This window comes from Trichechus manatus, unplaced genomic scaffold, assembly GCF_000243295.1.
Source record: "Trichechus manatus latirostris isolate Lorelei unplaced genomic scaffold, TriManLat1.0 scaffold00226, whole genome shotgun sequence".
In the NCBI taxonomy this organism is placed as follows: domain Eukaryota; kingdom Metazoa; phylum Chordata; class Mammalia; order Sirenia; family Trichechidae; genus Trichechus; species Trichechus manatus.
The window spans coordinates 3,495,315-3,508,565 of record NW_004444162.1 but is presented as its reverse complement, the minus strand read 5'-3'; the positions used below and the strand labels follow the sequence as shown (position 1 = coordinate 3,508,565).

Below are 13,251 nucleotides of genomic sequence, written 5' to 3'. Positions count from 1 at the left end.
TCTCATTCATAAAAAGTTAGAGTAAAATGAAAAGTAAAATTAATTTAATTTCTGCAACAGGTAGTATGTTATCTACAGTCTGGCCAACTGTATACTTTATACTGTTAATTTAATATATATATTTATATGTATAAAATATATGCTTTATATACAGGGATCGTCCATTATATGAATTTTAGAAGTTTGGTCTAAGAATAGAAAAGCTGTGTTTACTTGCTGTAAATGATGTTCCTGCAATAAAAGAAGAATAAAGATTCTTATAGTCTTTTTTTTTCTTAGTAAAATATACATTTGGGGGTATTTAATTTTCATTGCATCATTCCTCAGCAGAATTTGTGCTATGAATTTATCAAGCTTTATGAAGCAGTTTTCTTAATTAGAGACATTTTGTACGCAAATGTATGAATCTCAAAAATATCCTGAAATTTGTGCCCATTTGGCTAAACTCTGGATAATAGGCTCTGAGAATCCTAATTTTCCAGTGTCCTCCTTTCGTACTGTTTTGATGAGGAGAAAAAAGAAAACACCAGGAACATTGCAATTTGAAGGAAATGTATATATTCAAGCTCAAATTGGTTGTAGGATTAAGCAGCTGGAAACTAGGGTTGCCCTTATTTTTCGTTACTGAACTGCCCTGAGTTTAGAGAAATTACAGATTTTAAAGAGTGAAATAGTAGAGATGAAGTCAGTTTGTAGGAGAATCACAGATTTTGTTGTATGTGGAACATACTTAAAGTTTTAGTTGTTGCTTTTAGAATGTAATATCCCTGTAATATAGTGGTTTCAAGAGGATGTGATTGTGATAAAAGGAATTTATAGCACACAACGTATGTGCAATTTTGGAGACAGATATATGAATTTTCTCTCAGATGGCCAGACTTTGGATAACACGACGTTACCTGACTCGGTCAAAGTATAGTCTGTTCTCTTCCCAGAAATGCAGAAATCAAAGTTTAGGATCTCCATCAGTGATAAACATGTTGAGTTCTTCAAAATAATACACATTTGTGAAAAATAAGCATTTAAAATTACTTGATCAGAACTGATTAGAGTGTAAATCGAAACCAATTTCCATGGAGTCGATTCCAACTCATCGTGACCCCATAAGTGTCAGAATAGAACTGTGCTCCATAGGGTTTACAATGGCTGATTTTTTTGGAAGTAGATCACTAGGCCTTTCTTCCAAGGCACCTCTGGTGGACTTGAATCTTCAACCTTTTGGTTAGCAGCTGAGCACATTAACCCTTTGCACCACCCAGGGACTCTTTAGTAGAAATGGCATTTTAAAAACTGTATTTTGTACTGCATATCTCTTATGAAATTCTCTGCTGGAAAAAATATATATAAAGACAAAAAAACAAAACAACAAGAAGTAGGATAAAGGAGAAAGGTTGAAAAATTCTCTACTTGAGTTTTTGGAAAGCACAGATAATGTGTCTTTGTACTGTAACTCCCATGGTTGAGCTCGCTTGTGGTTACAGATTCTCAGGGGAGGTGTTCAGTTTAGCCCTTTCCACCCATTCCCAAGCAAATTTCATTGCTGTCTCCTTTGTGTATGTTTGTTTGTTTTTTATTTCCTTTATTACTTCCTAGGTTTTCTACTTTCACTTTGTTTTTGGCCTATATATCGTATCTTCCTTTTCGTTTGTGCCGGCTCAGCAAAGCATTAAAAATTTGTTTTTAATATTTGATTCATCATTTTGATTGTTATATTAGGACTGCTGTTTTAGGATGTCTAGTCTGTGATGGAATGGAAATCTTTATTTATTTATTTTTTAAATCTTACAGTGTATTAACCTAGATCCCTGAGGACCCCCCCCCCCACTTTAAGTTCTTAACGTTTATATACTAAGAAATTTTTATACAGCTTATGTAGGAAGTAAAATGCTTTAAAAATGATTATTATATTTCTAAAAAGTACTTGTATATTTATTTTATAGCTACTTGAAGGAAGTTTTGCCAAAGAAGTCAGCCATGAAATGGATGGACTCATTTTTCAGCCTCCTGGAGTAAGTTCATTTGTCTGTGTATATACACATAAACTCGTGTGTGTGTGTGTGTGTGTGTGTGTGTGTGTGTGGGTAGTATATTTTCCTCACATATATACTTAGGATTGATTACTGCTGAGATCACTACTTTTTCTTAAAACAAATTTTTCATTATAAAGTGTTTCATGTAAATATGTGGAATACTAAAATGAATACCTGTGTGTTTTCACTCAGCTTAAGAAATAAAACATTATTGATCATTACTTTTCAAGGAAGTTGTCTTGATATAATTAGTTTTCTTATAATTCTTATGAAATAAATGTTATATTTCTTTCATCTGCTATACAATATTACATAAATTCTTATTTCCTTCTGTAGCTTGGTATATCTTTAAGTATTAATATTTCTAAAACTTGATTTTACTGTTAAGTAAAATTCAAAGAGTTATCAGTACTTGAAGAATAATGGAATTCTTTGAATATTTATTCCATGTTGAATTTCTGAAACTCACTGAAAAATTTTCACCAACTTAAAGGTCAAATCATGTTATTTGAGGTTGTGTTTTACTCTATAGCAGGGTTTCTCAACCTCAGTGCCATTGACTTTTGGAGCCAGATAATTCTTTGTTGTGTGGGACTGTCCTGGGCATGGTAGGATGTTTAGCAGCTCACTAGATGCCAGCCAACACAGACATTGCTGAATGTCGCCTTAAGGGTGAAATTGCCCTCAGCTGAGAATCATTGCTCTATGGAGCAGTATTTCTCAAAGTGTGGCCTGTGGAGGAGGAGCATTAGCACCATCCAGGAAGTTGTTATAAACGCGAATTTTTGGGTCTCGGAGACCTACTGATCAGAAACTCTGGGGATGGGACCTGGCAATTTGTATTTTAACAAGCTCTCCAAGTGATTCTGATGTACACTCAAGTGTGAGAACCAGTACTCTATAGGAAAGAGTTGTACTTTACAGGCTATCACCTTACCAGGTAGTTCGTTTTGCTTTCATTAACTCTACCCTTAGAAATTAGGGTATGAGCTAGTTATAAAGTTACATATACCCCAAGAAACCTACTGCCATCCAGTCAATTTCTGACTCATCGCAACCACATAGGGTTTCCGAGGCTGTAAATCTCTACGGAAGCAGACTGCCACATCTTTCTCCCACGGAGCTGCTGGTGGTTTTGAACCACCGACTTTTCAGTGAGCAGTTGATCGCTTTAACCACTGCACAGCTAGGGCTCCATATAGATATAGAGATAATCAGACTGGATACCTGAAGGAAGGGGGAGGGAACTAGTATTTTTGGACACCATGTATTAAACAGTGTATTAGGTATGCTTTACCTGTTGCGGTTGAGTCAGTTCCAACTCACAGCAACCCAATAGGTCAGAGTAGAGCTGCCCCATACAGTTTCCAAGGAGCTGGTGGATTCAAAGTGCCAATCTTTTCATTTGCAGCCGTAGCTGTTAACCACTGCGCCACCAGGGCTCCATATATGCTTTAGATATATAGTAAAAACTGCTAAAATGCAAATTTAAGTAAGATATGCTTTGTGATTGGCTTCTGTCCTCCTTCCAGCCTCTCTTGCCAAATGGAGAGGGAAAAATCTAATCTTCTGTGGTGCAAAGAGGAGGGGATCAAAGATGAGAGGAGAGTTGAGGCTGGGGAAGGACATTATAGAAAGCGCTGTCTTAGGAAAATGAAAGTTGGATCTTTGAGTTCCCATTATTTTCTAGGCCCAGTCTCCCAAGGTTGAAAGAAATACAGTATAAATATAACAGTAATTACAATAAATTTCAGTGTACTAAGCTCATGGTTCAGACTCAAGCATCTGTGAGATTTTAGTGTATATAAGAGAATTGGCCTCACAATTAGGTGAGTCTCTTTCTGGGATGTCTAGTATAGTCAGTTTATTAGTTTGTTCCTGTTCTAGTAATCACACTTTTTATTACAGTGATGTTGTAATTGGTATCTTGTAAAGTAAATCTCCCTGTTCTTTGCCAGGATTTTCTGAAATATTTGTGGATATTTGGTTTAACATAAAAGTTTCAGAATCACTTTGTCAGGTTACCCAAAAATTCTTGTTAGGAGTTTAATTGGAATTGCTTTGAATTTAGAGTTATTTGGAGAAAATTACTGTCTTTATAAAGTTAAATCAAACCAGTTGCTGTCAAGTTGATTTCAACTTAAGATGACTCCATGTGTGTCAGAGTGGAACTATACTCCACTGGGTTTTCATTGGCTGATTTTTTGGAAGTAGATCACCAGGGCTTTTTTCCAAGGAGCCTCTGGGCGGAGTTAAATTGCCAACCATTAGGTTAGCAGCCAGGTGTGTTAATTGTTTGTATCATTCAGGGACACCCTTCTCTATAATAGAGTTTAAGTTTTTTATTGTTGTTGTTAGATTAATTTCTAGATATTTGTCATTTTCTATTTTTATAGTAAACGGTGTCTTATTTTCTCTTAGGTACACTATTGCTTTGTTGAGCACTCTTAGTTCTAATAATTGTCTAATTTATTACATTAGCCAGGACTTTTAAGTACTGCCTTCACCTTAAGCTCAGATTGAATGGGAGAGAAGGAGACATTTTTGTCTTGTTCCCAACCTCAAAAAGAGCATAGCCAAATTCTCTTTATGTATGTTTATGGTAGATTTCTATTAGATGATCTTTATCGTGTTAGGAAATTCCTATGTCTATTCTTCCAAATGTTTTTTAAATCGTAAGTAGGTTTTGAGAATTAACAGTTGGTTTTCCTGTATCTATTGAGATTATCATGTGACTTTCCTTTTTTATGACATTAGTGTAACAAATTACATTGATTTTTCTCATATTGAGACCCATCCTTGCATTCCTGGGATAAATGCTACTTGGTCATGATATATATAATTTTTTTAAATATACTTTTGGATCTGGGTGTAATATTTTCTTGAGGATTTCTGCCGTCTTATTTCTTACAGTTCCCCTGTCTTTTTTTGGTGTGTTCAAAATAAAGTAATATTTTTTATTATGGGAAAAATGATGTAAATTCAAAGTAAATACCTAATAATAGTTGCTCATGATTTTAAAAGTCAGTTAGGGATAACAGAGCAGTCTCTTCTGCCACTCTTTTCCCTCCTAAAGTGCCCTTCTTGGGGGGTTGTCATTTTCATTTGTTTCAGCTGTTTTCTTTTGCTACTTTCCCCCATATTTCTACAAAATCTCTTTATGCTGTTCTTGTTTTTTTTTTTTTTTTAAAACACATGATCTGCTTACTTCTGCTATTTAAAACAGGATTGAGCCCTTTATTTCACCAATATCCTATTACCTCTTCCTTCTCCTATCATCCCATTATAATTATATACATGCTGGTTAAATGAATATTCAGTATTAGTATTTTATGGTGACAAATATTGCTCACATGTGAGTCAATATTATATGATTATATATTTTTTTCTTATAAACTTTTGTTTTCACCTAGAGTTTGGAATTGCCTCAGATTTTCATATGTTAAGATTATTTATCACTAGTTCTTCCCTCAAGCTCTCCAAAAGAACTGTTAAATCCTTTTCAGTATAGTCAGACATGTCAGGTAATATATTCCATCCAGTTTTTACTTAAAGGCATTCCTTCTGAAACCCCTCATTCTCTTGCTCCAGTTGTGGCTGATTATTTTCTACTCTTGCTGCATAACTCTCTTGGGATTTCACTTCATTATCTCATCCTGAAAATTCTATTTACCTTTCTTCTCTGATGGATCCCCCACTTCTTGGACTTATGCTTTCTGTTTCTTGGCTTGAGTGATGTTTAGAACCTGATGCTGTTACAAACTCTCTGGTCCTTATACTTATGGGGCCTTTGTTTCAGCTGTAAACTGAGTAAGTTATTCTCTAGTAGTCTCTAATATGCTTATTATCTCCTACTGTTCTATTTACTCCCACTTGGCCCTAAGTTGTATAACCTGTTTGCATAGTTCTGTGCAACTTGATTGTAATCCTTCCTTATTATATGTATTGAAGAGTTAGAGAAAAGGTACAATAAACTTTGTAGCTAAAGACTACTTATGTAAATGTCAGAAATTCCCAAAAGTTTTAGATCTACTCTTAGTTTATAGATTTAATTTTACATTATTAGAAACTTATCTAATACATCATACTTGATACCAATATTAGACAATTAAACTGAAAAGAAGAGAGGGTATATAATTTTACTCCAACTCTCTAATTGTAGTAAGCCTTCTAGGGCATTGACCTTCTCTGTCTCTTCCTCTCTTCTGATAGCTATTCTTCTTTGTGTCTTCTAAAGTATTTATATTCTCCTTTCCTTTTTATAGAAGACACGTTCATTTTTATGCCTATAGCTGTTGCTGACTCCCAAATCTATCTTCAACCCATGCCTTTAATTTCACCTCTAGTACTTTGTCCCTTCATATTATACATGTCTATGAGGGACATCCTATTGTTAAATGGTCACTGTAAAGTCTGTTAAGTGGCTCATCCTTGCTATCTGTTCTTTTTTTTTATTATGTCAATTTGGGTCCTTAATGCTTTATTTCAGTAGATTCTTAACTGCTGTTTGCTATCTATACTATCCTTTCTCTCCAGTCCCCCCTATTTTTCTACTTGATAAAATAATATTCTGGAAGAAAACTTTAAATGGGTTAAACCAGTGCTGACTGACAGAAATACATGCATATCACAAATGTCAGCGACATACGTAATTTAAAATTTTCTGGTAGCCACATTAAGAAAAGTAAGAACAGTTTAAATTAATTTTAATAATGTATTTGCTTTAACTCAGTGTTTTAAAAAATATTATCATTTCAATATTTACTCAGTATAAGACAGTTATTAAGATATTTTACATTCTTATTTTCATATTAGGCATTCAAAATCCAGTGTGAATATTACACTTATAGCACATCAGGGACTTGCCATCTTTCGAGTGCTCCACAGCCGCATGTGTATTGGACAGTGCTTTCCTGCTTCCTCCTTTCTCTGTGTGCGTATGGCACTCGTACTTATTTCATTTGTGGTCCTCAGTTGAATTGTAATTCTCTATGTGATGACAGGTTATTCTTCCTTAGCTGGCAGAACAAAATAAGGTTACATTTCTTCATTATTCAAATGAAATAGCTTGTCCCCTACTCCCCTTTCCCTTCCAAATAACAGTGCATTGCAATATTGCAAGAATCTTTTTCATTTCGTAGATGCTTCCATTTTATAATAGTTCCTTGAGATTTTAAACTCACTCCATTCAAGGGGTCCTTTTTCCAGTCTCCAGATTCTAGAAAGATGAAAATTTGATGAGTCCATCAGCTGACCCCATTTTTTGTGCATTTGCAGCACTGCATGTTGACGTTGAAGATAGGAAGGTATTCCTATGCCACCACTGTTAACTCTGTTGGTAGTATTTCAGGGTGTAGAGGAGAAGGTGAAAAGGTAGTTGCTGTGTTTTTTCTATGTCAACCTAGGCATGGATTCCTAGTGTTACAGCTTTTAGGTAACACACACATGTACATGCACATCACAAAACTATTCCTCTGTCGTTTTAGACTGGCTTGGTCAGAAGTGATTTCTAGCCTCATTCACACCTTTGTCTAGAATTGGATCTTTCTCATGACAATCTAGGTGCTGGTCACCAGCCCATCCTTTCTTCTTCCTTGACATGTAGTTTCTCAGGTTCTCTGGTGTTCTTACCTGCCAGCTGATCTCATTCTCAGGCCACTAGTCCAGGAGAGATGGTGTACTAACACTGTGACTTAAAAGAGAAGCAATTTGAGTCTGCTTAGAATCTTGGATTCCTGTGCATATTTATTCAGTCTTTTCCGTGCTCTCCATTCCAAGGAATTTATGGTGAATTCATAAAGAATGTTCTTTTCTCTTTTTCTGTTGAACAGTTGTAACATAATTGCCATGCACCTTTAGAACTGAAACAGATCACTGAAACCATTATTCTCAAAGCAAAAAATATATCCTTCAGGATACCTTGCTGTTTTGTACAGTAGATAAAGAAGTAGCTACTACCTCACACTTTGGTTGTGCTTTTGTCTCATACAATAAACTGTGGGCTTCTCTAAGGTTAGTAGACCTTTACTTTATTATTTTTTCTTTAAATCTCCATAATGTTTGGCTCAGTAGGTCTTAGAAAATAAAATGTTTGTTTGAAGGAATGAAAATGCTTTCTTATGGTTTTCCCTAGCTGATCGGATTTGACTGGTCTTACATATTACCAGTGTATGCAAATATTGATCAATATATGTGAATGTAAATCAATACTTAAGAACACTGGCAGTATCTGGTGAAAATGTGGTAGATAAAGAATTTTTAATAAAAGAGAGAATGAAGTTTTCTTATTTCACTTTCCTAAACACAATACAAGGAGCCCTGGTGGTGCAGTGGTTAAGGGCTCAGCTGCTGTCTAAAAGGTTGGTGGTTCGAACCAACCCACTGGCTGTTTGGAAGAAGCATGTCGTGATCTGCTCCCATAAAAATTACAGCCTGGAAAACCCTATGGGACAGTTCTACTCTGTCACACGGGGTTGCTATGAGTTAGAATTGACTTGATGGCACCTTAACAACAACAAAAACAGTGTATCTTTTAAATGGTAGTTTACATAATTGAAAGAGATGAAATAGACTTCTTACCAAAGTTATTACTAATACTACATGACTATGTTCTTATTAATTTTTTCTGCTGTCATTTCAATAGAATTTTTACTTTTACATGCAGTCAGTGCTCATTATTTCATGGTAGTTATGGTCTATAAAGTCGCTGTGAACATGAGTTAGTGAATGCTGAACCATAGCTCTAGGGGAAATACAGGATCAGGTTCCTATGAGCCTCTGGTCACAACATTTTCGTCAGCCTATCAATACATACCTTGTTTTATGTTTGTTTCTATTTAAAAACACCTTATTTAATATGTATTGTTGATTCACTAACGTTGAACTCATGCCTGAACGAAGTTTACGTAGCACATCTATTTATTTTCTCTCTAAGGCACATCACAGGTATCTTGAACTTCGGAGTACTAGCACTAGGCTTGGGGGTGCATTTTAAAAGTAAAATCACCAAGAAAAAGTACTAATATGTGAAAAAACTGACACTACTTAGATTGTGAAAAGGACACTTGTTTACAGTATGAGAGTTGAAACAAGAAGGCAGAGAGCATTGCCCTTCTTTAACCTCAAATGGGAATGTGTGCATCTGGTAACCCAATTTTTTCACCAATCAGTGCATTGTTGTGGAAGTGTAATTAAAAAGAAATCTGCCAATTTAGACAAACTCTCCACAAAAGTAGGAGAGGAAGAGAACAGGGTTTTTTTGGGGGGTGGGGTGGGGTGATTCTCTATCTTTTTATCATTTAATAAGCATTAAACTAGAATGTGATATGCATCACAGACAGAAAGGGATATTATCCTTTTATATAGGCAAGCAGATGCAACTCATTTCATACATGTTCTAAAGATAAATGATATCTAGTCCTCAAGTAAGAGGACTTAACAGCACCGTTTGCATACATAGTTCACCCTAAATTCACCCTGTACTTAGGATAGCCACCTGCGTATGCTAATTGCCTTTATCCGAGGAAGAGAATAAATTTCTTATATCTTTATGACTGGAGATAGGTGCCAGCTGAAGTTAGGCTCCTATCTCCCAGGAAACTGGGAGAAAGGGTGCTATCTTCCTTGATTGATTGTATTTCAAAGAGATAGCTTCTAGGTCCTTGAGAAAACATTCCTGGATGTAAACTTGACAAGAGGCTTATTAAGCCTTTAAAAAGACTTTACATACATTTCATAGAAGCAGAGAAAGAATTTACAATTACAAGTTTTCTAAAGTAAATGCTCTAAGAAAAGTGAGGGTGGAGGAAGCCTCTTTTGTTTTTTCTTCAACAGGGAGAATTACGGTAAGCCTCTTTTTTTTTTCTCTTCTAATTTGTATTTGCTCTTACAGCATGACCACAAACGGCCATGAGTATTGATTTTGGGGTTACAAATAAATTTTAGTCAGTAGGCAAATTTGGACTCCGTGAATGATGAGATCAGAGGGTACCTTCTAAATTGTTAAGATTATACAGTGCATGGAATGGCTTAGAAAGGGTCACAAGTTGTTCGTCATTGGAAATTGTCAGTTTTTTCCAAAATATTAATTTAGCATATCAGATGCTTAGGTTAGTTTTGTGAAAAACTTGTTTCACTATAAAAATATTTTACAACTGTCTATTTGGTAAAGTGTTAATTGGTGGTACAGTATTACACTGTGGTAGTTATTAGTCTTTGGTTCATCTTTTTGATTTTCTATGAAATTTTAATGATTTCAGTCTTTTTTGTTTTTTGGTATGTGTCATTTGTAGTTGTAATTTCTTACGGTCATTTTCCACCTAGTTTCTTATTTCTTAAAAGCACACATTACAACTTTTAATTCCCTTAATTTTTAGCACTAATAGGTACCTTTCATTGAGTTTGCAGTGTGCCCTTTAATAGGGCTTCACTGTTAATTGGCAAAATGGCATCTGGTTGTATGAGGGATGTGATACTTAGCCACATGTCTATTCTTTCTGTTTAAATCAGTGGTTTCCTACCACACTGGTGTTAAGTTTTCTAAAGAGTATTCTAAATATAAAATATATTAACTATGCCATCCAGAATAGATCCCAATTTAGCATGAATCCATTCAGTGTAAGCAGGAGGCAATTTTCTCACTCATATGCAAAATTTCATTATATTCAACTGTGTAGCCTTTGTGGGGTCTTTTTTTTCTTTTATTTTGGTTTTGCAATTTCAACCTCAAATTCTACCCCCAAAGCTGATTTTTCTACTCCTACGCCATCCTCAGTTTAGATCACTATTACAAGAGAGGTCCTATGTATTCCATTTTCAGACTTTTGATTTGTCTAAGCCCCGGGTAAGACTCTACTTAGCTTCTACACAGGAATTGATGACTTTCCTGCCTCCTTTGAAAAATGAAAATGTATGTTTCTATTAAAACAGGTAAACTTGAATGACATTATCAAATGCTGTATGGTAATCTGCTAAAGAAAGCAGACTTTTCTTTATAACTTTCTCATTATGACTCTTAGGATTTCTCTTTATGGCTTTAAATCCCAGTTTTGGGGATTGAAATGATTGTGCTTATGCACTGTCATCAAGTTCTTTGTCTTTACCAGGTGAAATGACCTTTTTATGATTGCTATTGCATATTCAAAAGGAAAGACTTTAATTTTCCCTTTCAGCTGCTCTAAGTCTTTTGTATATAACAAGGTAAGAAAAGAGTTGATTACAGACAGGTATAGCTTCCACTGTGGGAGAAGATGTGATTTTAGATGGGTCCAGGGACAGGGCATTAAATGACACAATAAGAAATTTAGTCCCATTCCAGTGTTTATTTCAGCCTCTATGATTGTAAAGACAAAGTCTGTTTATTTCTAGTTTTTAATATTTTGCTAAGACTTGTTAATCTTTTCTCTTTCAACAAAAAGAATGTAGGCCTACCCTTCAGACTATCCAGTAGACAACACTGTTGGTGTTAGTTGTTCTTGACTCGCTCTGGCTGATAGTGACATTATGCTTAACACAATGAAGTATTGCCTCGTCCTGCACCATCTTCATGATTGTTGGTATGATAAACAACACATCTACTGGAATTTAATATCATTGGTTCAGTTCTATTATATCAGATTTTAGGACTACTTACTATTTAGAGTAAGAGATAACCATTTTCTGTTTATCGTAGTGGTATAAAGTTTCTATTAATTTTTTTTAGTGTGAATTTAAAAGAAAAATAGTAAATAATAGTAACAGTGGTATTCAGATTGGCAGAAATTGTGTGAGAGTGATACATGAACTAAAATTTAGAAAACAATATGACACTTAGTTATTCTATTTGCTTCCTGTAGCTGCTGTAGCAAATTACCATAGACTTGGTGGCTTAAAACACCACACGTTTACTCTTTTCCAGTTCCAGAAGTCCATTTCACCCTGAGCTAATAACAAGGTGTTGGTAGGTCCACACTTCCTCCTGAAGCTCTAGGGGAAAATCTGTTTTCTTACTTTTTCCAGCTTCTAGAGCTACATTCCTTACATACCTTGTCTTATGCCCCATGTTTCCATCTTTAAAGCCAGGAATGTAGGATATTACTTCACTGGTCACATTACCTTCTTCTTCTGTGTCAGATCTTCCTCTGCTTCCCTCTTAAAAAGGATACTTGTGATTGCATTTAGGGCCCACCTGGATAATCCAGGCCAGTTTCCCTTAACTTAATCACACTTGCAAAGTCTCTTTTGCCATATAAGGAACATTCACAGGTTCCAGGGATTAGGACCTGAATATCTTTGGGGGCCTTTTCCCCAGGCTACCATAGTTACCATAGCTTGATATGGCATTTCTAAGTAATAGTCATAGACTCCAATACCCAGTGTAATTTCGGAATATGTCCTCATAAGATTTGTAAATTACCTTCCTTCGTTTGGCTTTTTATTAAAAGCAAGTTCTAAATGACAAGTTTAGGACCTTAGATCAGGCCAAAAACTTCACTGTGTACAATTTGCCAACATTTCTGAAATTTTCTTCTGGGAAAGTCTAAAACCTTTTAATGACCTCAGCTTTAAAAATTAAGTGCAGGTAAGTGATAGAATATTATGATAGAATATGATCGAATAATATAGCATATTAGAGGTTACCTGTGTTTTTTATAATGTTAAGATATGTATAAATGTTTTCACCCTTTATTTTAAAATTAAGAGATGTCGAAATGTTAGAATGTATAGCTGTTTTCTCTGAGATTCTTCAGTCTGTCCATACTCCAGTTCTCTGGTCTCTTGCCCTGGTGGCATTTGCCTGGCTGCCAGCATTCTCAGAGTAGAGAAGATAAGGGGGCTAGAGCCCACTTTTCAGTAGGTGAACTTGCGCTTTACCCTCTTTTATTACGCTTGAGTAGTCTGGTCTGGAGCTTCTTTCTCTCCTTCTCTTTTTCGGTAGAATCAACGTATTTCCTGCCTTTTGCCTGGAACGAAGGAGGGAACTTAGAGGTTCAAACGCTCCTCATACAGACTTTGAATTAGTCTCCTTGTTTTCAGTCCTTTGCCTTAATCTGTTACCCCTTTGCAGCATTCTCAGTTACCTGTTCCTTATTCTAGGGTACTGCAGCATGCAGCATGAGTTGTTTTGCATTGGATCCTTCTTTGCTCTTTGCTCTAGTAACTTCTACTTTGTGACTTGCAAAAATGTATTGAGCATAAAAGAGGAAGCAACACTTCTAAATTCATTCTATGAAGCCAGCATAAC

General features: G+C 35.4%; 1 protein-coding gene across 1 annotated transcript in view; it reads left to right on the top strand.

Annotated features, from left to right (window-relative positions):
• The window catches only part of RNGTT (RNA guanylyltransferase and 5'-phosphatase), a 212,679-nt gene that overhangs the window by 65,208 nt on the left and 134,220 nt on the right, over positions 1-13,251 (top strand). Inside the window, exon 4 of the mRNA XM_004388994.2 lies at positions 1,941-2,009. Coding sequence (XP_004389051.2) covers positions 1,941-2,009 — 69 coding nt within the window. The remainder of the gene's footprint in view (positions 1-1,940; positions 2,010-13,251) is intronic.